General features: G+C 37.4%; 1 protein-coding gene across 6 annotated transcripts in view; it reads left to right on the top strand.

Annotated features, from left to right (window-relative positions):
• Positions 1 to 26,962, top strand: part of ACOX3 (acyl-CoA oxidase 3, pristanoyl) — a 36,847-nt gene extending 9,885 nt beyond the window's left edge. For all 6 annotated transcript variants that reach the window (XM_054202797.1, XM_054202795.1, XM_054202798.1 and 3 more), the window contains 13 exons: positions 238 to 381; positions 1,223 to 1,311; positions 10,828 to 10,924; positions 11,342 to 11,524; positions 12,921 to 13,043; positions 15,406 to 15,526; positions 16,028 to 16,147; positions 16,833 to 16,946; positions 18,608 to 18,723; positions 21,361 to 21,535; positions 22,045 to 22,112; positions 22,807 to 22,893; positions 26,337 to 26,962. In XM_054202797.1, the coding sequence (XP_054058772.1) occupies positions 238 to 381; positions 1,223 to 1,311; positions 10,828 to 10,924; positions 11,342 to 11,524; positions 12,921 to 13,043; positions 15,406 to 15,526; positions 16,028 to 16,147; positions 16,833 to 16,946; positions 18,608 to 18,723; positions 21,361 to 21,535; positions 22,045 to 22,112; positions 22,807 to 22,893; positions 26,337 to 26,456 (1,557 nt within the window). In that variant the 3' untranslated portion in view covers positions 26,457 to 26,962. The remainder of the gene's footprint in view (positions 1 to 237; positions 382 to 1,222; positions 1,312 to 10,827; positions 10,925 to 11,341; positions 11,525 to 12,920; positions 13,044 to 15,405; positions 15,527 to 16,027; positions 16,148 to 16,832; positions 16,947 to 18,607; positions 18,724 to 21,360; positions 21,536 to 22,044; positions 22,113 to 22,806; positions 22,894 to 26,336) is intronic.
• Positions 26,963 to 27,422: the final 460 nt, after the last annotated feature.

Below are 27,422 nucleotides of genomic sequence, written 5' to 3'. Positions count from 1 at the left end.
GGCTTTACAATGAAGTAATGAACTTTTTCAGCTCTAAATTTTTCCGAGCTACATGTATTCTCTCTAAAGTTGAACACAATAAGAGACGTCTCAGCTGCTGGAGTGAAATACAGAATTAAACCCTGACAATTAAGGAATGTTTTCAAGACATTACCATGGTCATGGAAAAAAAAAAGAAAATACTGTGTGTTGGTTTTTATGATTTATATAATTTGCTCCTTTCTTTCCTGACTGCAGGACTTTATCATCAATACTCCTGACTTTGAAGCTGCCAAGTTCTGGGTTGGTAATATGGGGAAACATGCCACTCATGCAGTTGTGTACGCCCAGCTCTATACTCCTGATGGACAGTGCCAAGGATTACATTCCTTCATTGTACAGGTAGGATAGAAATGTTGCTAATCTTTTTTTCTTTTTGGGGGAGTGAGTTCAAATTAAAGACTTTCTGTTATGCTGTTATTTATATCTGACCAGCAGATGCTTTAATTAATGCCTTCAACATTTATTGCAATTGTAAGAAGTGTACTGATTTTAAATGTTCACTGATTTTGTGATGTTTGTACAGCCAGTTTTATACTGTCAGTTTTCTGCAAAAAATTCTGAAAAATACAAAAGAGCTGAAAAACCTCCAGATTATCACACTACATATATAGTTAGAACTAACCTATGCTATATGAAGTTCTGAAAGTCTTGGATAAGGCTTAAGATGATTTATGTCTGCCTATGCTGCAGGCTGATCTGTGTGAAATCTCTAAGCTTCTACCACAGAGATCAGTTTGTAAGATTAAAGGCATCAGAAAATATGGCGATACAGTAGAGAAGTTGTACGTAGTAAAATGAACTAGTTGCACAATGAACAGAATTTATTACAAAATCGGGGAATACCTCAAAGCTGATTGTTACATAAAAGTTCCATTGATTCCTGCTATGTCTGTGTACACCTCAAGAAGGTTTCAATGCTAGTCTGATGACAGCATACTTAACACGGTGATGTAATTAGTGTCATATTGCCAAAATAATTTTCATTAAGGGAGCTATATCCTGAATTAGAGGATACATAGGTACAAGTTATATCCAGGGTTACGTGCTTGAAAAAAACAGAGAACTTTCTTTAGTGTTAATAGCAGAATACAAATTGGGAATAACTTCACTGTTTGAAAAGTTCAACCCATAACTTCCATTGTTCCACAACTGAAATAATATTTTGTTCCCTTCTATGCAGATTCGAGATACAAAAACTCTCCTACCAATGCCAGGTGTGATGGTAGGGGACATAGGAAAGAAACTTGGACTGAATGGCCTGGATAATGGGTAAGTCAATCCATCTGAAGGAGGAAACATTCTAGATTATATCACACTGTGATATATATCCTCCTTTGTCAGTTCTCTCTTTATTTCTGAGGTATTCAGTAGTGGGTTTAGGTTGTTGGTATTTCTAAAAAAATCCCAGATTGAAAAATCTTGAATTTCAGTCTTTTCTATCTGAGTAATCGTAGTCTTTCTACTTCTCTCACTTTTTAAAGTGCCACTGATAACTCTCTGGATATCCCCAAGCATTCTTGCGGTCTCTGCAACAATAATAAAAAAAAAAAAAACAAAAATCCGTTAAGTTCTAAGTAAAGAACTTAATCAGCCTCTCCACCCATCTGGGTGTTAGCCCTTAATTATTTTGTCTGTCGATTTCCAGCCCGCCGGAAGGCTAATGGAGGTCCACAGACAAGGTTTATTGTTAGTAAAGATGAGACCCACTAGAGAAACTAGGTGTCTTGTTTGAACGATGGTGTTTCTGGATTAATCCTGTTCACTGCAGAAGGGAAGAAGGTGATTAGGTTTTTTTTTTTCTGTATTCTCTGTGTACCATTGAAATAAAAAAGTGCCTGGGCTCCTTTTCTGAGTCTTGGACTTCAGTGGCCTTGCTGTGTTTCTGCTTCACTAAGTGAAGGCATCCAACGGGGAGGAGAGACAGTGAGGAAACTGAGGTAGATTTCTGCATTAAAACAGCGATTATGTAATTATGATTTAAACCCCTGTATTAGTTACATTGCTCTGTGTAAAGACAGAGACCTAAAATAGTAAGGGTGGAGTGGAGGTTGCTTCTTTATGCCTCAAATTTACCTCAAAGAGGTAATTTGAGGTAAACTCGAGTTTTAAATCAGGAGGTAAGCTGTTGAGTGAGTTTGTTTCCCATGTATGTATTGTCCTTCATAACATGCCATTGCAGTAAACAAAGTATAGACATCCTAAGGTATCCTGCTTTCAAATGTAATGGCTTTGACTGGTTTTCCAGAAGGTGGTAGCTATTCTGTAGTTTGTTGTCTGTACCAGCCTCCTTCTGATGTCCCAAATAGCCTGTAGTGGCACTGATAGCACTGACTTTTATGTTTATGTAGCTCATTATCATTGATGCGCTGTTGCCTGAAGACACAGACAAAATAACGAAAAAAAGCATCAAGTTTTGTAGATGAAAAATGTGAGAAAAGGCCTGGAAATGAAGGGGATTTGGGTTTTGGTGGGTATTTTTGCCTGCATCTGCATTACAAAATAGTAGCCACCAGGTGGCACAGCAGCAGAGGCCTGAGTAATCTAAATGTAATTCAGCTTCATGTTTCTGTAGAAATGTTCGAATTCTGTTTGTTCTTAATTTGCAGCATAGTTTTATGTGGAACACAGGGAAAGAGAAGAGTGTGCTTGTCACATAACATCAAAATACACATCATTTAAAAATCCACTTATCCTTTGATCTACGGGGAAAAATAGAGCATTTTAAAAATATCGGTTATAACTGAATAATCTGAAGTGATAATCCATATAATACACTGTAAATAGGAGATATCAATGACTTGCTAGCTTAATGTCAGATGGAGTCCCTTATCTTAGTTATGACATCACATGTCATTTAAAGCAATCATAGGGCACTCTAATCTTGCTGTTAACTTTGCATATGCTGCTTTAAAAAAAATATTATTTTCTTCTAACAAATAGCAGCACCCAAGGAGCCACAGTCATGGATCTAGATCTCTTAAGTATGGATTAAGACAGTCTCTCTACTAGAAAGCTTAAATTTCTTAAGACAGCACCTGCAGATTAAGATAGAGGGATGAGGAAGGCCAAAGTTATCAGTAGATACCCTTCATTCAGCTGAAAACTCTAGAAGCCTGTGTTCCTGATCTACCTCAGCTATTTTCCATGGAGAGGATAGATGCCAACGTTGTTCACAAGAACTAGAGAACTAGTTTTCACTTCGCAACCTTCCTGCTCACATTGAGCTGTCGAAAGTGTCAGGACTTGTCCACATTGCTTGTCAGAGGTGCATGAAGGCCTGGATGGGGCTGGAGAGGCAGTAGCTTCACAGCTCTGCATTTGTTTGCAGAGATGACAAGCTGTACCAGTCATGTTGTTTGCACGATCTGCAAAGTCCCGGGATTCACAGGGAGACATTTCACTAGACACTGCCTTGTCAAAGTGTTCTCCTAAGCAGTTTAGTAATTTTATATCCTAGCTTATCCCAGAGAGAGCACAGCCTGAAGTTCTTGTGCAGTATAGAAGCCTGTTGTATGCGGTGACAAGAAAACATTAAATTATGCTGTGACTACAAGTGTTAGTCTCTGCTGCATGCTTTGCCAGCTTTTTGCATGTATGTGGGAAATCTGGTTTAACTACCATAGACAGTTAGTAAATCAGATATATTTCCATGTAGTTACACTCAGAATAAATGGTCAGAGTGAAGATCGGAATCTGACATCTCTGGCAGACTTGTCAGATTTTGTTCCTGCACTTCAAGAAGTTTATGCTACTGATTTTCAATATGAGTACAGGCAGTTAAGCTCCTGAACACTTATGTAGGACATGGGGAAGAAATTCCAGAGCTTTCTTGGAAAATGTCATTGATTTATGCTATATAAGAGAACAGAGTAGGTGATTGTAGTTGTCCCTTCTGGCTCTGGAAAACAATTAATCTCTTGGGTTGTTTGGCTGAAGGCTGGTTTCCTGCTAACGAAGAGTGTAATGTTTTCAGTAAGAGAAAGAATTTAAGAAGTGATGTGGGAATTTTTGCAGTTTATATCCAATTGACTAGCCTGCTGCTTCTAAGTCTGTCTTTCCAAGTAATTCTCATAGATTCACAACTGAAATGACCAAAAATCCCATGGGCTTCAGCTACCCTGGCAAAAAAAGGCAAAATCGCTTTAAGATATTTTAGAATATTTTTCTTTCTCTTGATCATTTACAACAATTTCTGTAATGAATACATAAATGATTAAAAACAGAACTCCAGTTTTTCTTGTGAAGCATTTAGACTGGGTTTGTGTTTTGTTACTAAAAAATAAATCAGACTGCCACCAGGGGATGCAAGTGCTTCAGTCTTTATTTTCATATAAAAATGGCCACCTGTTCCTAGCGCCCTGGCAGTCTTTGAAATGTGCTGTTCACGGAAGTCTCGAAATGGAAATAGCTGAGGAAAAAAACACTGAAAAATCTCTGGGTATTTGGGATCCAGGGACTTTTCAATAAAATGCATGGCAGGCATAAGAGGAGGGACATAAAGCAAGAGCTTGGGTCAGTGCTGATGTGCTTTTCTGTTTCTTCGCTTTGGGTTTTTTTTGTCTGCCCTGGCTAATGTGACATTACCAAAATTACCCATTACTGCAGTGCACGTCAGTAAATGATTGCCGTTGAATTGGTGGTGAACCAATTTTATGTCCAGTTGTAACAAGCAGCAAATTGCTGCTTTCCCCGCTCCAGAAATAGAAATGATGCCCAACTGAATCTGCATGGGAAACAGTTTGAAAATCAGTTATAATTGTGTTTCTGAAGTGGTGCTTAACATGCCTGTCTTTGTAGAACGTGCCCTGAGCTCATTCAGCTGATAATGTGTATACAGTTTATTGAGCAGACAAAACCTCTGATAAGGGAAGACCTAGTGAAATGAAGCTATCGAAGGTACAGCAAACCACTGCCAGACAGAAAGCTATTTATTTTAATGGAATTGTTTGTTGGGGAGAAATGGATCTTTCTGGGGGAAGAAGAATTGTTAGCTGTGTCTACTTATAATTATGGACTTTGGAAAACTGAAGGTTTTTTATCAGCTTTCATGTAGAATTAAAATGTGATTCATCTCTCCACATGTATAACATGCTAAGACATTCAGCGTGTTCTCTAGCAATCACTGAGGCCAGATTCAGTTTTCTGAATACTGAAAGCAAAAGAAAACACCCAAGAGAAAATGCATAAAGGGGTTCTATTGGGCAGAAAAGCAATAAATGGCATAAAAAAATGCCTTCTGGAAAGAGACTGCAGGTTTGGAAAGCCCTCACTACAATTCCTTGTATATTGGCAAAGATGGCATATATCACACAACCTCCAAGCCTTTACAGATTACTTTTAAATGGTTAATTCTTCTTTTTTTTTTTTGTTACTATTCCAGTGTCAGTGCCAATAATACATTAAGATTCTGCTACTGCTAGTTTAAGGGTAGAACAAATAAAAGTCTAGTCCTGCAAAGGGTTTTGGTCTCCCCTAGTATTTATCCTCTTAACTCTTATTTAGGTTTTGCAATGATTGCAGTTATTTCACTAGAAAGACAGGAGCTGTAATACGTGGTTGAAGCCGAAATAGTCTCTTGGAGCTCCATCTTACAATCTGAAGCAGTGGTTTGGTGAAGATAATTTCCATACTCATCTTCTTTGGTTGTTCGCTTCTCTTCCCACACTGGCTTTGTGCTGGGTCAAACATTTGTCTAGCTGTGTAGGGGACTCAGCTAGGGAACTGGAACTGCCTGAAAACTAATCCGACAAAAACAACCCCAAAATTGGGCTGTCTTCAACCAGATCATTTGTCAGGTCTGGTTCATTGCAAGGCCACAGAAGAGGCTGTTCCAGTCCAGGGAAAGGGACAGTACAGGGAAGTGAATAAGAAAGCAAGTGTAGAAGTTAGTCCTGCTTCTCAAATAAACAAGCTTATGCTTGTTTAACATTTTTATTGTTTTGCAGCCTCTGACTAGAGTCACAAACAATTGCAGTATTAATGAAGCAGCTACAAAATAAAAATAAATGTTAGAAATGCCTGTACCTGTACCTGCATTATCTGAATACAGTACCATCAATCCTTCCATTCCTTGTGAATGCTGCCACTTTCACAGTTAAACCAAATATTTTGCAAGATACATATTTCATATTTGCAATTTAAGTCAAAACAGTGATTTTTGCAGTGGAATCATTGATATACCTGTTTGCCCTCTCCACTTAGTTTCTACAGTCAAGGTTAGACACTTATCTGGGTACATACAGTGCTGTGCACATTGCTAAGATGTAGTCACATTGCTAAAGAGTGCTGCCTTATCCCCTGATTTTTGTCACTCACAAGTACCTCAAAACTGTGTAGCCGTAGCCAGTTCACACTGACAGGCACTTGGTGGTGCTAATGGGGAAAGGCCGATTCAGATCTGGTCACGCATTTGTTTTATCCCCCACAGAAATATAGGTCTCGCATTTGCAGTGAACCTGTTTTCTTCCTTAGCAGAGCTCTGTCAGCTCCCGACAGTTGCAGGAGCCTGCACATCCAAAACTCCTTGAAAGACTGGCACTTAGACTGTAAGAACTTTAGGGTGCGTGGGTCTTTGTGCATCCACGAAGTCTATTAAGGCAGGATTAGGAGGCCTATAAAATGCTATGTTGTTTTACTGTTGCTATTGAGCATTACTGTTAGAGAGCTACATTCTCAGATTAAAGCTTTGATAGTAGAAACTAGAGCGAAAATATTGCCTTGCAGTTTTCCCCAGCTTCTTGGTAACTCTTCTCAACTCTAACGTTTCTGTGAGTTTCAGTCTGGAGTATGTCGCTGTTTTCTTTCCTTCTGCAAGTTTTTTAGCAAACCCCTGAAGTGTTATTCTTCCCAAGGTTTACTGTATCCTATAAACAGCCATGAGATCACTTGACTCACAATCTTTCAATACCACTTACCTACTTTCTGTTTCTGGCTGAAAGGATTGAAGGAGCTGTCACTGCACCACCTCTAACGTAGTCAATAACGAAAGCTGGCAGGAAAGGCATTTCAGTGAGTCTGAAATTCACCAAAGCATGTTTGAGCTATTTGTACTATAGGTAACAGCTTATTAATTTAGGACTGGCAAAGGGAGCTCGTAGCTTTTCAGCTGCTCCTTTTTTATCAGCATTACTGCGCACCAGATGAATTACTATTGCATGATTTAAAGTCAGTAAGATTAACTTTGCTTGAAATGTTCCCTAACCTAGTGGCCAAAGAACCCACACAAGAATGTTGCTATTGGAATAGTGCTTCAGTCTGCTCAGCTAATCTATGGAGAAATCTGTGTGATACAGGTGTTTTTTACAGGCTAGATGATGCAAAATTGCACATTGCTATAGAGCCCTATGATATATATTTAAAGTGGCAGCTATCTGTCTGTCTTGCTGAGAGGTCTTAATCTCAGTCACACTATTTGCTATGCAGAAGAGGCCCTAAATAGGGTAGCTTTCAAACCTGTGGTCTTGTCATCAGCATGTGAAATTTAGCCATTTTCCAAACTTGCTGGTACATGATATCCCCATGACTATGTATACAGTTCCATTATTGTAAGGTATTTCTTTAATTCTTGAAGGAGATTTTTCCCCTAAGTGCGTTGACAGATGTGGTCCATGTCTATTCACAATGCTTTCTAGGCTAATAACCATTAGAAATGTGATCGTTGACTTCATTAAATCTTTACTATTTATTTTTAATATGTTCCAATATCAAGTTCAAATTGGCTAGTATGTCTAACAATTTCAAATAGCGAAGTTCTTGGAGAAGAAGCATAACAGCAGTTGGCAATGATCTCACAAGGTCATCTAACTCCCAGGTCCTGTAAGGTTCTGCTTTTATTTTCAACACTGGTACTCAAAGGCAATATATCTTATTTCTTTACACATGGGAATTTTCTGTGTGATTTTTAATTGCTAGTTCTGTCTCTCTGTTTTCCTTCTTAAAGTTTTTGTCATCTTATATGCATTTATTTTGATAGCAGCTTACAAAAAAAAAGAAGGAAATTCTGTATCTGTAATGGACAATATCAAGTAAAAAATCTAAACTTTCAAAAACTGTTGTTTGAACTAATTTCATTTTAAGAAAATAGATTGTTATATAATGATTGGAAATTTAGTATCCTGGTTCACTAGCTGTGAAAGAAGTTATTATAAGAAAGGTATACATGTGATTTTTTAATCAAAGTAATTCTAGGTAATCTTTCATGTGATACAGAATTAGCTACTTTATGTTGGACAGATTATAATAAAACTTTTGACAAGATTTTTTGCTCTTTCCAACAAAAAACTTCCTCTAGCTGTTTGGGATTGTATCACAACAGATGAAAGTGAGTAAAACTGTTTATTGGGTCATTTTGGGAGGTGTTTTGTTTGGCACACATCTGCCATACGTTCAATATTAGTAGGCTTGAATTTCCTAAAAGTAGGTTACTCGTATATAAATTTCTATATTAGTAGATTTGAATTTGCTTTTTAAGAACCCTAGTTTCAAGCATGTATCAATATAAATAGTTTTCTACAACTGCACAGCTTTGCTGAATGAATTGAACTAATCACTACAGTGTAAAACACAAAAGGACAATTTGCCGTCTTGTTTATTGTCATTACTATCACGAATCTCACCGTTCATCACACACAGGACTAAACATGCTCCAAATGCGTATTTGCAAAGAGAAGGCCCGAGAGCTAGAGCCCTATGAATTTCTTCCTAGTCTGTGCCCCAAACATTGTTAGGTTAACTCTTCCTTTAGTCTGGCTTCTGATTCCAGTTTTTATCACCCATTCAATAGCTTTTTAAAATAATATTTCATTGCTTTCTTCTATGCATCTTTTCCTAGTTGGGAGGGATCCTTTATAAGCATCCATGAAGCTCCCTTACTTTCATCACTCAGATTCCTCCTTAAAATTCTCGTTTGCTCTAATGGCTTATAAAAAAAAGTCAGTGCTTAGCTGCCAAGGTGCTGCGACTGGCAGGTATCATATCAAGAAAGTATTCTTCAGTAGTTAGTGTCTGCCTCACTGTTTGTTTGGACACATTTGTAGCTTCTTGCCTTATGCTTGGATTGTAAACTCCTAGGAGGAAGCACCTCCTTGTAGTTCCATGGCTGTGCAGTAACTAGGAAAAAAGAGTCCTAAACTAGGGACCTAAACCTTGCGACACACAGTCTCCTGTAATTAAAGTAATGAGTAATAATAATTAAAAAAGCTCAAGTTCTGTCTAACATGCATGCTAGTGCTTAAAAATATTGGAGTTGCTAAACAGTTTTAGTTGTGATGGATTTTATTTGCGATATAGTGAGTAGAGAATGTGAATTTAACTAAAAGATCTTTTTTGAATGACACGTTTTATTTTGAGCGATATGAAGAAATATTAATAAAGATGGAAATCAGATTTTTGGAAATTCTGAATTTGATTCTGTTACAAAGTAGTGTTTTCTTGCTGAAACTGGCACTTAATGAAGCACTTTTTAGCATCATTAAGGCCACTAAGCAGCTGGTTCTTTGTTGGGATAGCACGCTTTTCTCTGTGGCTAAGTCCAAAAATACTGTGTATCTCTAAGGCTGAATAAATTCAGTATGCAGATATGTTTCCTTGGAAACAACTTGTAATTTTAAAGCACATGCAGCAATGCAGCCCTTATGTAATTTATTAACGTGAAAGACCTGGCTCTCGTGAGCCTTATTAAATAGATCAGCCTGTATTGGCAGGAAAAAGGAATTTGCTTTGATTACAAATACAGCTTTTCAAGTGCTATTAGATACTGAGATATTCGTGAGTGGAGCTGATATTACTGCTATTGTGCCAAGTTGTATTGCCCATTTGGGTGAAACAGTTCATATACTTTCTTCCTGAGGAATATGAATACTCAGGACATTCTGCCTGTTCTAACAGCTTCCTTCTTTACTGCTGCTAGCATTCCACAATTTCTTGCTCTTCCTTTTTCAGATGCCACATTCCAGGGAACAGAAATCTTAGTTTGAGTTTAAACAAAGGAAAATTCTCCATTCAGTTGCTTCTCGGGGCACTATTTCAGCTATGTCCTCATTTGTATTGCAATAACACGAATGATCCTCACAGATCTGTATTTTAGACTCATAAAAATATACAGTGTCTCTATTCCAAAGCAGTCTCCAGACCGGACTGACCAACACTTCAGTAGAACATATGGTTTAGCAGAATTGTTTGTGGCAGGGAATTATTAGGAGTCAGAATGGCCCAGTCAGGTTCTAAGCAGGAGAAGGAAGTTATTCATCTTCCCAAGCTTTTTGTTAGCCGAGTTATCAAGCTAAGTAACTTACTCATGCAAACTGAGAATTCATTTCAAGTTTCTGGGCTGTCGGTGGAAGTGTCTGTCAAACTGCCTCTGTATAAGGTCTCTAGTAAGTAATTTTACCTGTCCTTCACCTCAAACAGAATACATTGCTCATCCTTCCATTAGTGGTTTGCTTCTTTACTTATGAAGCTGCTGAAAGTGTCTCCTAGAGTCCATGAGGTGTTTGTTTTGCTTTTGTAAGCATCATCTTTTTTTTAAAAAAAAAACAAACTGAAGAGTTATAACAAATAATTTTCCATCTTGAATTTGCTCTGCTGCCCTGAGTCTGAAAGCCTTTGTTCTCCCAGGCATACTCTCCTAAATTTACCTACCTGGCCTGATGGGCACTGTTTTCAGTTCACTGATATGCCTGAGATCATTGTGCAATCATGTCTTTGTTGTGACCTTTATTCTGTAACGTAGACACCTCAGACTATGTTGAGGCAGATTTTACATTTCCTGTGTATTTGTTTAAACAGATTTGCCATGTTCCACAATGTCAGGATACCTAAAGAAAACATACTGAATATAGCTGGAGATGTCACAGCTGAGGGAAAGTACTCAAGTTCAATCAAGGTATGAATCAAGGTTTTGTCTCATTAATACAGTTCATTAAATATACAAAGGTATAAGTAGGTTAAGAGACAGAGCATGGATCTCTCATGTTGGGAAGTACTAGATACCTTGACTTAAATAAGGCTGTTGATGCTTTCACATGAGATAGTCAGAATGCTGGTTTTTTAATTGCCTTCCAGAGATTTCTGAGCTCACCTTACTGATTTTACTGACTTCTTGCTCTTTGTGCTACCCCAGTGATCCTGAAGGAGTTTAGAGAAACTACTTTGAATCTTGCCTGAATGCCTTATCTGAATGTGTCAAGAAATAAAATTGGCTAGTCCTCTGGGCTTCTGATCATGCTACCAGAGTTGTCTCTTTCTGGGGAGGTAAATGAAATGTTAGCCTCACCATTCAGGCTGTCTTTTATTTATTCAGGATGTTAAAGAGCGTTTTAGTGCATCTCTGGGATCCTTGTCCACTGGCAGAATTCTGATCACAGCAGTTTCCACGACCAATTTAAAGCTTGCCTTATCGATAGCCATTCGCTTCTCAGCAGCTCGCCATCAGTTTGGACCAACTGATGAAGAAGAAATACCTGTTCTTGAATACCAAACACAGGTAAATACTTTGGCGTTCACCTCTACAGACTTTTATGTAATGAAACTAAGATTCAGATCAAAATAATGACACTGAAGTTAGTGAAATTCAGGTTGTCTATGTCATCTGAAGGGTCATTCTAGTGCAGCTGTTCTAACTTAAGAACTCCTTCTGCTGGCACGATCAGGCTTTTAACATAAGTTCTTGTAATAGCAAAAACCATAATCCTGTTTCTCTGAAGTACGTAGAAGCATTTGTCTTCTGAAATAGTAACCTTTTCAAAGAAAGACTGTCTTCTATGCACATGTGAAAGTACTGCAGATGTAGAAACTAGTATTTGTTAAAAAATGTCAGTGCCTCTTTTGCTGCTATGCTAGTTTTCTCTTTTTTTAGCCTTTATTCTTTTAAAGTATAGAAATCGATATTCATTGTGGTGAAGTCTCAAGCTACTAGTAATTTGGAGAGGAGTATAACCATTGTTTTTCTGCAGAAACACCTTTTGCTCTGAAAAAAATAAACCAAGAATATGTAGGATAACTTGAAAATAGAGAAAACTCAGATCTGCTGAATGAGAAAAGTTAATTTATAGAAAGTCCTGAAAACAATCGTGCCCAGTTTGTCATTGCTGAGTGGGTGCTTTTTTCCAGGTTTGCACTTAGTCTTGGCACTTTGAAAGATTTCATGGGTTTCTACAAACTGGCGGAAGCTGCCTTCTTTACATCTCTTCCAAATAAGCCAGGGTCTGCTTCCCACTATTCTTCAAGACACTCAGTTTTGCTCAGTTTTGGCTTGTTATTTAGGCTCTGCTTGCTGAACCTCTCATTCTCTTCTTGCTCTACCACAAACGCTTCTTGAAGCAGTTTCTTCTTTCCTTCATGAGCTCTATCTGAGTTGCATGGAGCAGCAAAGATGCTTTTTTCTCTGCTTCCCAGCCCTGTTTTTTTTTCCACAGAATGCAACCAGCACTAACTTACATTCAGCAATGAAGAAGCAAGTGAAACAGTTACAACCTCTGTCATGTTGGTACTGAACAAACACATGAATCATGACTGGCCCTGGCATGCCAGACATTGTATAAACATAAGGCAAAAATATGTCATTAGTCCCCAAAGCTTCAGTGAACTTTTGCACTGGTTTAACATAATGTTTATCACAAATTCGTAAAACGCATGAACTAAGAACATAGAGCATAAAATGCATGAACATAGAATGATGTAACTGTAACTTGTGTATAGAGCAGTTATACATAATTATGTTTATGGATGGTTATTGTTAAGTTTTGTTCCTTATAAAACAGTTTTCCAATTTGAACAAAGTAAAAATGAATGGGTGGGTTCAATATTATGACAGTTACATATATATAACTATTAAAAATACATATCAATTTGTGATCAAATCTATTTAATTTTTATTCTAGCAATGGCGTCTTCTTCCTTATCTGGCTGCTGCATATGCCTTAGATTATTTCTCCAAATCCCTGTTTGAGAACTTTGTAGAATTTTATGCAGGCGTATTGACAAAGCAAAGGAGTCAGAGACAGGTGAGATATTTACACATTTCTTCTTAGCTGAGTTCTTACTGTAATGAACTCAAAATTGTTAAATGAAGGACCTACTTAGAAGTCTTAGGCCGTCTTACAATCCAGAATGCTAGAGCAATCTCTCAGAAATATGGGGCATACAAAGTAATGAATTAAGTTGCATTCCGAAAATTAGTTTTGATGGAGTGGTTAACGTTTTATTGATTTCCGTGCAAATTAAATCTATGTTCCCTTGCAGAATTATTTATCATAAATATATGATGGTAATGCAAATTCAGCTTATAACTTTTAAAAATGATACTTCAGGGGGGATGTATCAAAGATTTTCTGAAATAATACTATTAATTTCTGCAGCGGCTCTATGAATCTGGCTTGAGTTTGCAATTCATATTTATGCATTGGGATAAATGTTTCTGGAGAAAAAAATTAAGACTTTTGAGTCTCAATGCTGAATTTTTCGTCCACAATCAGACCATTGGAAGTAACCCCTTTACAGAGGAAATAGTTTGACCTGTCTCTGTGCAAGGACTGATTCTCAACCAAAATAACTGCAGTATGGTTTTTTTAATAGCATATAAATGTTATTTATTTTTTTAAATTTTGACAATATTCATTTTTAGGACCTACACACTGTCTGTAGATCTCACTTAAACAGTCAGCCTTTTTTCAGCTAAAATAAAGCTCATGAAAGATTTGTGTACTAAATGGCTGGGTATTCTAATTTCTTCTCTTTGCACAAACCACAGAATAATCTGGTTAATTTTTTTAATCTGATATTTTATCTCTGGAGGTCTCCAGTGCAGTCACTAACCTTAGGCAAAACAGTGGCTTTCAGAAAAAATATCATGATAGAGAGAAATCTGATTGTTGACAATGTTAGGAATGTAATCCCTATGAATTCCTTGTGTTCTACAGGAGATCTTAAAAAAAATACAATCCAAAAACACCCAACCAGGGAGTTACTTTTAAACAAGCTTTGGTAATATCAATCCACTATCTCCAGAAGCTGGAATTCCAAACACATTTTCAAAGGAAAGCAACAGAGTTAGTGTAAATGCAGGCTACTAGAAACTGAGAGGGTACATTTAAGTTTTCCTGCTCTTTGCAAAATTGATGCTTGAAAGATCAATGAAAACCATGTAAATCAGTAAATGTTATAAATACCCCCTTGCTGACTGGGGAGAGAGGGATTGCTTATGTCACAGAGGGAATAGAAGATTCGTCTGGACATGCCACCTTAAACCACCTACCTCTCCATCTTTGGGAGGGACAGGTTGCAAGCAGTGAACTATCGCATGTCAGTTGGCACATCTGAGCTAAGATGTACGCATGTATCCATTACCTGGCACAAATTATGGCTGTCCCATATAAGAAAGTTAGTGCTGAATGTTTTTCAGTTGTGGGAGGGTTTTTTTGTGGCAACAAAAATTATGCTTATCCCTTACATAGATTTCAGAAAATTTTATGTATGTATTGCCAGTTATTCTTTTCTACATTATAAAGCAGTACACATCCGAGGGCAACTGTATGAGGTTTAACAAAGCCAAGTGCTTTGCACTTGGGTCACAACAACCCCATGCAACGCTACAGGCTTAGGGAAGAGTGGCTGGAAAGCTGCCTTGCGTATAAGGACCTGGGGGTGTTGATCAACAACCGTGCCCAGGTGGCCAAGGCAGCCAGTAGCATTCTGGTTTGTATTGGAAACGGTGGGGTGAGCAGGCCTAGGGAAGTGATCGTCCCCCTGTACTCAGCACTGGTGAGGCTGCACCTTCAGTACTGCATTCAGTTTTGGGCCCCTCACAACAAGACAGACATTGAGGTGCTGGAGCGAGTCCAGAGAAGGGTAACAAAGCTGGTGAGGGGTCTGGAGCACAAGCCTTATGAGGAGCAGCTGAGGCAACTGGGTTCGTTTAGCCTGGAGAAAAGGAGGCTGAGGGGAGACGTTATAGCTTTCTACAGCTACCTGAAAGGAGGTTGTAGTGAGATGGGTGTCAGTCTCTTCTCCCAAGTAATAAGCAATAGGACAAGAGGAAATGGCCTCAAGTTGTGCCAGGGGAGGTTTAGATTGGATATTAGGAAAAATTTCTTCACCAAAAGGGTTGTCAAGCACTGGAACAGGCTGCCCTGGGAAGTGTTTGAGTCACCATCCCTGGAAGAATTTAAAATACATGTAGATGTGGTGCTGAGGGACATGGTTTAGTGGTGGACTTGGCAGCGTTAGGCTAACAGTTGGACTTGATGATCTTAAAGGTCTTTTCCAACCTAAATAATTCTATGATTCTGCATAGCCATGGCTTTAACCGGTCACAGACTTACTTTGTGTAAAAGTTATTACTCACTTGTAACTTGTTTTTTCACAAAGGCTGATTTGGGACGTGAGATTCATGCCTTATCTGCTGCCAGCAAACCACTGTCATCTTGGACTGCTCAGCAGGCAGCCCAAGAGTGCCGAGAAGCTTGTGGAGGACATGGTTACCTTGCCAGTAAGTTACAGACTACTGCATACACTGATCAGAAAAAGAATGGTTATGTTGATGTGTTGATGTTTGGCTGTTGTTGCATCATGGTGTCTAAATTTTAGCTATATGTTTAGAAAGGACTTTTTCCTCATATCCATATTTTTAAAGTTTTTATACCTGATACCACAAAAAAGAAGTAAACCTGTGCAAGCATCTGCACCAGCATTTGGACAGCCTGTATATGTGATTCAGTCTCAGTTCCAAAAATAGAGATGCAGACTTTAGAGATGAAAATTCCCCTTGTAAGATTAATGCCACATTTTTCTAAAAACTTTATTCATTTTCATAATGAATATTAATTTTCAGAAGCTAAACAGTGAACTTTCAAGCTCATTTGTTGGTAACTATCTATACATACAGCAACAGACAACTCTCTTGCACTTTGTCACAGAATAATTATTTCATCCCTCTTAGCTTCCATTAGTACATTGCAATATATTAAGTTGTGCACTTGTTCTTATTAAGTGAATCGTCTGGGTGAAATCCGAAATGACAATGATCCAAACTGCACATATGAGGGAGATAACAACGTCCTGCTTCAGCAAACTAGCAACTACTTAATGAGCTGGATGAATTGCATAAGAGGTAAGTTTTCATTGTGGAATCCTATGCTGGACCCAACAGCGTGTAGTTAATGGAATTAGGAGGTAATTTCATACTGAAAGCAATTCACAGTCATTTAATCATTTTGTAGAACGTAAATAATGTGCTACATACTCTGTCATATGATACATTCACAATACAAAGATACTTGCTGCAAGAAATATTCTTTCTCCTAAGCCTTGCAGAAGTTAGCTAGATGTTTTGCCATCTCTAATCAGGTTAAGTAGTATCTTACGCCCTGAGAAATGCAGTTGTGTTCAATGGAACTACTCCTGAAGTCATTGTAAGTCTGGGTACCCTCTGCTCATTGTACTTAAAACAGTTCACATTGCCTTAATTGGTAGCAATATCCATCAGTACATTTTGTAGTTCTCCAGATAAAGATTTTGTTCCAATTTTCTAGCAGTGAGTTTCACCAGCATCTTATAGAACTGGAAAACTCAGCAATAGGAGTTGAGTGTTCTGGGGCTTACAGGCAATGATGTCAGGTTTTTCAGCACTTGTCCACCAGTCCTCATTTGGCTGCTCTAGGCTATAATAAAATAAATATTATGGCCTAATTGCATCTGGCCTATCAAGCATATGCATGGCTTTGTAATAGGTTTTTAGTTCCAAAAAGTCTGATTTCTTTTCTCATAAATCATTTTTATTTTCTTTGGTATTTCAGATAAAGCTCCTTTTGAATCCCCTTTTGGAACAATAAACTTTTTGCAAGACTACCATCATATCCTTGGCTGGAAATTCACACCCATTAGCGGTGAAAATTCCATGGACTCCTCAGGTAGCCTTCTGCTGTTAAGCTGATTCGAGAATCTTAAATTCCTTCCCAAAGGAACCAGAGATTTGAGATTCGACCTCTGCTACTTAGTAGATATTTTTCACATTGCTTTTTTCCTGACTTTGTAAAATATGCATTTCAATTTACTAAGAACACAGTTTGCATTTCAAAATATGTCCTATTGTCCCCAGCCTCAACTCTGGAATGTAGGATAGCATCAGATATTTTTCTTCCATTTTTGTTCCTCTAAAGTAGAATTTCTTATCTATTTTTTGGCACTGTATTGTTGTTTTCAAGTGAAACTGCTGTAAGGGGCATTGATTGCTGCTCACTTATATCTGTAAAATATCTTATTTTAGAAAACCATACAAATTATTTAGAAATATGTTGAAGAGGCTTAAAGTGTGGCTGGTTTTGACAGTTGCTTTTGGTTGCATGAAAGAAAATTCCCTGCAGTTTTTCTGGCTTACTCTGCTATAATCAAATCAAGTATGACATTGGATGCCATTCCCACTTTTGTATCACTGTGAGCCCGGATTGGCCCTTGAAGGCAAAAATTAACGAAGAAATGAGAAGATAATGAGATAGTGACAGGGCATTGAGCAAAAGTGAATCTGTGAAACTGAGAACGTACTGGGGGAAGAAACTCCTGTCCTAACATATAAGGGGCAATCAAGTTGATTCCTAGAATTCGGTAACCACTTCAGTGCTCAAATAATTGCAAAAAAGCTGAACTTCGGATAGTGATGCATAGTACCAAGTGACATAGTATCATAACAGCTATGGGGTAAAATCTGAATAACTTCAAAATACAAAGACTTATAAGAAAAAGACTAGTTCAAAAGAACTGCTTGCTTTCTATTTTGTTGTATGTCTCCAACTTGTGAAATCCAGCAGAGCACAAACTGATACCTAAGCACGTGTTGTCTCCTCTCTTGTAATACCTACTGAAACAGACTATGGTTTTTCAAATATCGGAATCTGTTTATTGTCCCATTCTGTTAGAAACTGGACTACTAATTTAGGTGCCTGAATTTAGGCAGCATGTGAACACTCACGATTGCCTAAATAATATTCTACGTTAAATCTTAAGCTAAGACACAAGCAAGCAGGATTCATACAAGGACTTTATGCTGAAGTACTTTTTTCCTTAGTAGTTCCAGGCTGCTTTAAAAATAAATGTGCTTCTGTACAAAGCAGGTCATTCAAATGCGATTACATTCAGCCACCTTTGCGATGTTAGAAGTCACATGCTTTCACAAAATGTGGACTGTCTTCTGTTCATGTACACTCAGAAGAGACTGAATACCTTGCAGACCTAAGTCTTAATATGGGAAGAAAATAACAAGCTAAAAAAATTCGATCAAGTCAGAAGTCTAAATTGAGTTATGGATATACCTTGCCTTTTAGCTTGGGGTCAGTTTGAACTAGTGTATGGTCAGGCATGGTATGTCTTCACTGTACAGTTACAATCTGACTGTCTTGCCTAGGTGCTATTTATTACATCTACAGTAATGGGCAAAGTGTCATGTTAATGGATTGATTAATTAACACTGTCACTTTTCATCTCGGGTAACAAAAACAGACACCGCAGAAGAATCTGCATATGACTTCTTGCATTATAAATGTGAATGTTAAGAATTTTGATTTCCTCTTTTTCACAGTTCCTTTAGCAGCATATAAATGGCTGGTTTGCTACCTTCTCCGGGAAAGTGACCTAAAGCTGAGCAAGGAGAAACAGTCTGGGCGAAGTGATTTTGAGGCAAAAAATAACTGTCAGGTAATACTTATTCGGCTTTCTTATTTTATTTACTTACTTTCATCCAAGTTTGTCAGATCCTGTTAGTTTTATCCTCTTCTGTCATGAAGTACCATTTCCTCAAGCATAAAGCAGCAAGTCAAATAACTAATAAAATTTAATACCTGTCCATGTGCATTGTATTGAACATGATAGCAGGAGGACAGTTACCATCAGCAGAAGTCTTTCAGCATGTATTTCCCTTCAGAAAAGTTGCAGGCATGTGGTGGGTGATGTCTGTAATTTTGATAGCACAGCTTTTGAAGACTAAGTCTACTACTATTAAATCTACTGCAGCATCTGATTATTACATCTCCATCTGCACTTACGGCCAAATACATACTGTAGGAAAGAATCTTGTTCTGGCAGGTAGGTAAACTAGATGACCTAATAGATCTTTTCCATCTCTAATTTCTATAGTGCAAAGTAGTCATGAAAGATACCAGACTGACAGCATTGGAACCTGAAAAGGAAACATTGACAATCTACATATAGCAGATCCACTATCTCACCAATGACTTTTAACAGCTAGGAATGGCTTAACTCCAAATTTCAGTGTATATCCCCAAACTCCCCAAATTCTTCCATTGCCTCCATGAGAAAAACTGGCTTGCATCCTAGGAAAGAACAGTTGTCATTTGTCACTGGGGAGAGAGAGATCTGTTCCCTGAAGATGGCCAGTGTCATTCATCTTCTCTGCAAAGCTCATTAAAAAACATCAGGAAGGAATATTTAATTCTGCACCTAGAAAGAGCCAGCCTAGCTTCAACAGGGGATGGTCTGTGTGAAACCTATGGTAGAGTGGAAGAAGTCTTCCCTGGTTTTACCCTAGAAGCAGCTTAATTAGAGAAACTCTTCAGGGTCAAATTCAGAATGGGTGCCAGAAATTCAAGCCTGATTGCCTGTCAGTTGGCCAGCTCTTGGGAGGCTGGTGCCAGGGCCAGTGTGTTAGAGAGAATCGTTTGCTCAGAAGCATGAAGGTTCTCTTCTATTTTATGTTCAAATGTGTTAAAATATAAAGGTACTTAGGCACACAACTGCTGCTGAGATAGGCATTGATATACCTTAGGTCATTAGGTTTTCTTTTCTCCCTAAAATTTGTCTTCAGGACAGCGGGATTTTTTATTTTAATGGCATCCTCAAAAACATCTGAAAATGATTTACAAGCTGGGCTTTAAAGACATGTACATATTTGATTTAAAATTTTCTGGGCATGAAGAAGCACTTTTCTGTCAGCCCAGTGGCTGACTAATATATAATATTTGTTCTTGCTATGGGAGATCTGGAAGAGATTCCTAACCTATCCCTAGGCTATTTTGGTTTGGGGATAGCCTGATAGAAACAATACAGAAGTACAAGCAGAGGTGAATAAGGAAATAAAATTACAGGGGAGACGCATGGGGAATTAATGCTTCATTTGGGATACTGAGACTTATTTCATTCTGACTAGGGAATTGATGCTCATATCTAAAAACGTCCATCTAGTGAGGGGGAAGTTCTCCCTAATCCTGCAGAGAATAGGTGTGTTATTTTGCAGTTCACACTTGTATCTGAGCTTGGATGTAAGTATTCCACTGACCAGCTATCAAGAGAGAGACGGCAATCTTTGGAATGTGCCTTTTTTAAATCGCATGGTGGATTTAAATGCAAGGATGATGCAAGTATTCAATGGAAAAAAGAAAAACTAATCAACTAATTCTAAATGAAAAAAAAACAAAACTGAATAAATGGGGTAAAACCAAACGCCAGTTTGCAGCATTGCAACAAATCAGCCACAACAGCAATGGTTTTATAGTCCCCTTCTGTTCACCAACTAGAGTGTTTTCAGGCAGCAGGCTATTTCATGGTAGGACATATGCGGTAATACAGCAAAGGTGAAGTAAGTAAAAGTAGAAAAGTTTTCCTATGTGAGTACAATCACTTAAGGCTTTATACTTGGTATTAACAGTAACTGGTTACCTTTGCCTTGCTGATCAGATATTTTGCAAGGATTAGTTGGATAGTTCTTTCAAAACATACTACAGTCTATCACAATCCATAAACAGAATGCACTCATGCTAACATGATCAGATTTTTTATTTATTATTTGAGTGGACTGTAAGAAGTTTTCAGTAGGTTACTGCACCACTTTGAAGATTTTACCCTCTTTATAAAATTCTGTATATTAAATAAAGATGAACCTACCTTTATCTTATTAAAGTTTTATGGGTTTATTAATGACCCTAAAGTCAGCAAACCTGATTTTGCATGATCTTCTCTCTTATGTAGCTACTTGATCCCATACAGTCTGAGTGCAACTGCCAAATTGCACTGGTAATAGACATACAATCTGCTCTCCCTTTGGATTGGCATAAGAGAGTACCCGAACTGGAACACAATGGAAAATTAGGATCTTATTTCTAAGAGGCATTTCATGAGGCATTTTATGACTAACCTCTGCAAAGACATTTTAGAAATGGTTTTCTTCTGGAGTTTCGTCTTAGACTTTCTTTAATCTCAAACTAAATCTCCAACAAATCAACAAATCTCCAGCTTCACCAGAGCAATGACATTTTGCAGCAGCTGACGTTTGGTTCCTTGTATGTTGTTACTCAGTGTCCTTCTTTTCTGTTTCCTAAGGTCTACTACTGTCGATCATTAGCCATTGCTTTTATTGAACAAACGGTCTTACAAAGATATCATGACTTCACTCATGATCCCAACACACCATCTACTCTGCAGCCAGTGCTTAAGAATCTCAGTGCTCTGTATGGATTCTGGTCTTTAAGTAAACATCTGGCTGTGCTCTACCAAGGTGAGATCAGCTCCCTGAATATACTGTACATGTTACTTCATAAAAGTCCTAACTTAAACATTATGAGGATTTTTTCCCATGTTGTATCTCGGCAGGGGGAGGGAATCCTAATTAGGATTTAGATTAGAGCATTTTCTTATTGCCTGTGTGATGTAAAACAACCATTCTGGGCCAAAATTTCAGGAGCAGGACCCTGGAGCTATGAATTAACCCAAAAGACTCTTTCTTAGCTCAGAGGTAATGGAGGGCCCACAAGTTTTGATGTGGTCCGGTGCTTCGGAGAGAGGACGGGGGGTAGGCAGCAAGATGTTGTAGTGTAGCTTGTTAATGCAAAAGCCTTCAAATGTCAAACTAAGACAGTTTTACGGTCAGGTCATTAATGAAAGACAGTCAATCCAATTACACAGGAGAGCCTATTTAGTCTCTTGAATACTGAACTGATAAACTGTAAAAGGATTGTATCATTGTAATCTTAACTGGTATAAGCCTCTTTGTGAATGTATTTGCAGGTGGCTATGCTTCAGGTGAACAAGCTGGTAGATTTATTCAGAATGCTATTCTGGAGCTCTGCAACACAGTAAGCCTTCAATATTGTTTGTTGTGATTAAATAAGAATATAGTATACAAATACTGAAAAAGAGACGTATCGGTTATGCTATACTTCAAGGGCTAAATTAGCAGGATATTACATTAATAGTTTCTGAATAACTTTCTGTAAAGTTTAGTAACTCATTGATCCTGAATATAGTCATAGTTCATTTACCGAAAAATGATAAACAATGTATCTTACAAAATAACACTCTATCATTTGTGGCCTTGCAATCTTCATTGGAAAGCCAGTGAAATATTGCAATCCAGTGCTGTTTATTTCATTATTGTGTTAGCTCATTTTTTTCTCAGCACAAAAGCTTTTAAAACTGGATCATATTCTTTGCAGATAAATAAAATTTCAGTGAAGAATCTGGAAGTTATGTTTTTAAAGTTCTAAAATACATGTTTTTATGTGTGTAAATGGTACCATCTTGGTTAAAATGTGTTTTAAACCCATAAGGAAAGGAGGAAATATTTAAAATAGAGTCTCTCTAAAATACGTCCCTCTTACACTGGGAGGAAAAAAAGCAAAATAAACCTAGATTCCTTATTTTGGATATCTTGTAAGTTACCAAGAGATGGTACTTTATGAAAATAACCTTTTTGCTGCTCTGTAGTTCACAGATAGCCATAGACAACTACAGAAGTTGCCTAATATTACGTCTTCTGTTTTTAAACAGTTGAAAGATGATGCAGTTGCCCTGGTTGATGTCTTTGCTCCTCCTGACTTCATCCTCAACTCTCCCATTGGTAAAGCTAGTGGAGAGGTAAGAAACCCATTTTAAAATTTGTTAATTTAATCATTAAGAAGAGCATTGCCTGTAAATAGCCATAACATATCCAAGGCACAGCTACAAAAGAACAGGAAGACACTATTTCAGTGGAAAGTACCGTAGTTAAATTGATGTCAGCAGAAAATGACGTTTTGCGTTTGCTGGAGACAGGCTTCAATGAGAAACTCATACAGTATTGCTCTTACCATCTCCTAAGATTCCTTAAGGAGTAACATGTCTTTAGTATATAGCTTAATATCTTGGAGAGGGAGTAAGGTGTGTTTTTTCTCTGCCTAGGACTTTTGCAGCCTTTATTGGTATTCGCATTACACCCAGTTTGTGTGATGTGCCTATAAATGTTGTAGAAATCATTTCTTTCTTTTAATTCTTCATAAAAAGAGAAAGGAAAATTTAAAACTTGTTCCAGTTAAAAATTATATCAGAAATAGTGCAATTCTTTGAGAATTCAGTTTATCCAGTGGGAATTCTAGGATATGACAGAGTATCTTGTAATACCCAGTGCGAGGTACAGCATTACCCAGGGGATCTTGGTAATCTTAATGCAGACTTGAAGGATGCCGTTTTGTTAGCACCTCTCCTTGCTTTAATGAATATGTAATCCCTCCTTGTTAAGGCTGAGAGATTGCGAGAGCTCATCCTTAACAAGAGCGAGAGTTGAATCAAGAACTTAACAATGGCCATACTGGATCCAGTTCACAGAACACTCTAGAAAACACTGTATGAAACAGATGAAATATTGAAGTGTTCTTTTCCTTGTGTCTTGGCAGTTGGTGGTTTGAGAGATATCTCAAGCCGTAGGTTGTATTTGTGTCATTCTGTTTAATAGTCACAGATGTATCTAGCTTCCATTAATTTTTCCCATCCATTTTCAATTTCAGCTGTGTTTTGGCTTCCATGACACCATAATTTCCATATTGGGAGTATTGTGAAAAAATAACTTTCTAGTCCTGTTCCATATACGTTTACTATCTGTGAGGGCCTTTTCATTCCTGTGACAGGCCTTCTTTTGCTTCTCTGTATCTTTCCTTGTTCTGACATGTCCTTTCTGAGGTATCATAACCGAACCTACAAGCAAGATCCAGGATGTGGGTGCACCATGGATTTGGCAATACTAGGTCACAGTCCCGCTCTGCTTTTTTTTTTTAACTTGACATACTTAAAGAGCTGTATTTCATTCCAAAGTCTCAGCAAACCAAAATTCTTGCTTACTGGCCAACCCTACTCAGCAGAGCCAAGCTGTGGGACAGCTATTGTGTAGAGACTGGCGTCACAGTGCGGTAGTTTGGTTTAGTGTGGATAGACCCTGTAGAGAATCACTAGAGCCTGGGGAGGCTGCCAGGAAGTTTGACAGGATTGCTGAGTCAAGTGTACTCAATGCTTTTCAATATTCGCTGTCTGTGTCTTCATGTCTAAAGTTGTCCATCGTTCCCATGGTAATCAAGCAATACAGAAGGCAGCCCAGATGTTTCTAACAAGACTGACCTAACAGAATTATTAACTTTGGTAACAGAGGCTCTACAAATAAAGGAGGAAGGGCTAGCTCTACATATCCAGCTATCTCAACAAGAGGACTATAATCATAACTGGAAACCTTGTTTCCATTTCTGTAGATTTTGGAGTATTAAAATAATGAAAGAGAACACGGGAGGGAAGCTCCAAAGTTGACTCTAAGAGGAGCATCATCTGTAAGAATGTTAAGAAAGAATATCTGTATTGTCCAAAAGCAAATTTTCACCCATTATTCTGTCTCTAACAGAAGCTGTGAGCAAATGCTATAGGCAGAAATATAAAATATGGCGTAAGTACACAGTGGTCTGTTCCTAGAATACTATCTGCTTTCTAGCAGTCAGCTGGAGATTTCTTATCAGCAGCTAATAAAGCTGTCATGTAATGGATTTGGCTAGCTCTTCCTTGGCTAGCTCTTAGCTCATACAAATACAGAAGCCACAGAGGCTTTTTAATATTAGGAATTAAGAATAGAGATAATATTAGGAATATAATATGTGAGACATGCCAATAGGACTCTACTGGCTTCCTCATGCACTAAATATTTGGTAAGGTTTTTGTAATTTCATTGAGTCATGTTGAGAAAATAATTTCACGCAGTGATATCCAACCCGTGTTCTGCAGAACTGAGGAAGGTTTTCTGAACTGTCTCTAAGTCTGTGGTTTTCAACTTGTGTAAATATTTTCAACTGAAATTTGAAAAAAGGCTGCCAATCCCTCCTTGAAAGAAAACACCTAATAAAGCTCCTTGACTCCTGACTGTCAGTATTTAATTCTCTATTTGTTGCAATCTTTGCAACTTGTAAAAAACAATGCAAACATTTTAGTAAAAATTACAGCATGGTAAAGAATAGATTATCCAAGCATAACAGGAAAATTAATTTAATTCAGGATAAGCTATGTTGTACTGCAGTGGAGTGCCTTGCACCGTGAGCCACAGATCATAATCGGAGCAGAAGAAACGCTTCCAAATTTGTTATGGGCAGCTGTAAGCAATGAATAAGAATTCAGATTCTCTTTAAAAGAAACTTAGGCGGTATGGACATCATTTCCCCATAGAGGCTTTGACAATCTCAGCTTAAGTATGTGAAGTTATCGCCACATTTATTTCAAGATTAATTAAAAATTGTTAGACAATATTAAATCAAACTTGGAATGGAATAAATAGTTAACACTAGCCCCTGTAATCAAGGTCAAATATATTTTATATTAAATATATTATATTTCAATATTTATTTTCATAATCTCAAATATATAGGGCCAAGCTATCTTTTGATGTAGAAGAAAGGCTTTTCACTTTACATCACTGACTGCTTTTATACTACATTAATATTGTATTATACCGTACTTCAGCTTACTGCTGAAAATATGGCCTTCCTTTCCTCATCTTTCTATAATGTTACTTAAAGTTTAAGCTTCAGTTAATTATGAACTGCCAAGAATTGCTAAAATGATACTTCTGCAGAATTTGCTTCCATGTACTTTTTTTAACTGTTCCACATAAAATTGCAAATTGATGAAGATGATGAATTAACAATCTGCTTATAGGAGAGAGGAATTTCTTATGGTCAGGTCGAACAGTTCACATCTGGGAGAGAAGTTATGTTACTTTCCAGAAATGTGTTGAAATAAAGGTAAAACCAGACATGCACGAGTGCTTTCAGACACAATCTTCAGGTTTTGACAGAACAAAGATTAGCTTAATATAACCTTATTTCCAAATTTCTACCTTTGATAATACAACTCATGTCAAGTTGAAAACAAGAAATTACAAAGATTACTGGTTTCCTGCTCTTATGCCAAGGATGGTCTAAATGATTTACACAGGTATCTAATGTTAGATAATTTAACTTGCAGAAATTTTCTTTCTTTTCTATATGAATTAATCCTTTTTTATTATTATTTTGCAGTTATATAAAAATATGTGGGCAGAGATCCTTCAAGTCAACAAAGCTCTGAACAGACCTTCGTGGTGGGCAGAATTTTGTATTAATAAACCTGTTACAGGCAGGCTGAGGTCAAGATTGTAAACCAAACAAGTTGTAGGAGGCTGGATGGGCCTGAGATGGATACCGCATTTCAAACATCAGGAGGAAATGAGACCATATGTCAGACATTGAAAATGAAAGAGATTTTCATAGAGAAGTGCCAAGTTTTAAAATAACTTTGAAATCCAGTCCAACTTGGTCTCAGGGACTGTAATAATAATGACAGAAGCAAGAGCAACACATCTGCACACTATTCGTATTTACTCAATTAAATACAAAAAAATGAAGATTCATTATGATCACTGCTTTGCAAAGTTCCTATAGAAGAAATGTTCTAATCAGTCTCTTGACTTTACTGTCATATTACAGAAGTTTAATAATTAAAAAACATTTCCCACCAGGGATTATGAATAAACTGAACAAAAGCAAAATAAAAGAGAATTTGAAGAAAAAAGCAAAAAGACATCAAGAACACCAACAGCGATAAACCTGTATTAAGGGATGTGAATCATTTCCGACAGCCCCTTTGAAGTCTGTGAAGCTATTCTGTGTTAAACTACTGGATTGCTCTTTCAATGCAGGAGAGGATTGGGATTTTAGATAATCTGTCTTTGAATTGTGTATAATTCTGTAGATAAAATTAATTGAAAACATCTCATTTATACATATTTTTTTTTAAATGTATGGCAGTGCAAACTTGTAAGTTTTATATACCTTCCTGGTTAGTTATAACATTATCAAGCTTGGGATATGTTGACACACAGAAACCGCATCTATGTTTTAGGTCAGAATTATTATAAATATGGTTTTATAAGAACATACAACAGTAGTAGGCATTATTCAACATACTAGGATATTTCTCTTTCAGCTGTATTAACTATCAAATATTTTTATTCACAAATGGAAGAGGCACTAGCAAGGCTGTGAAGGTTCAGAATATTTTGTGTTTTAGATATGCTGTGAAAAACAAATTCATTTTTTCCTTTATTGTATCTATAAACTGAAGTA

This window comes from Rissa tridactyla, chromosome 5, assembly GCF_028500815.1.
Source record: "Rissa tridactyla isolate bRisTri1 chromosome 5, bRisTri1.patW.cur.20221130, whole genome shotgun sequence".
Classification (NCBI taxonomy): domain Eukaryota; kingdom Metazoa; phylum Chordata; class Aves; order Charadriiformes; family Laridae; genus Rissa; species Rissa tridactyla.
Note: the sequence above shows the minus strand (reverse complement) of the source record. Positions and strands in the feature narration are given on the sequence as shown.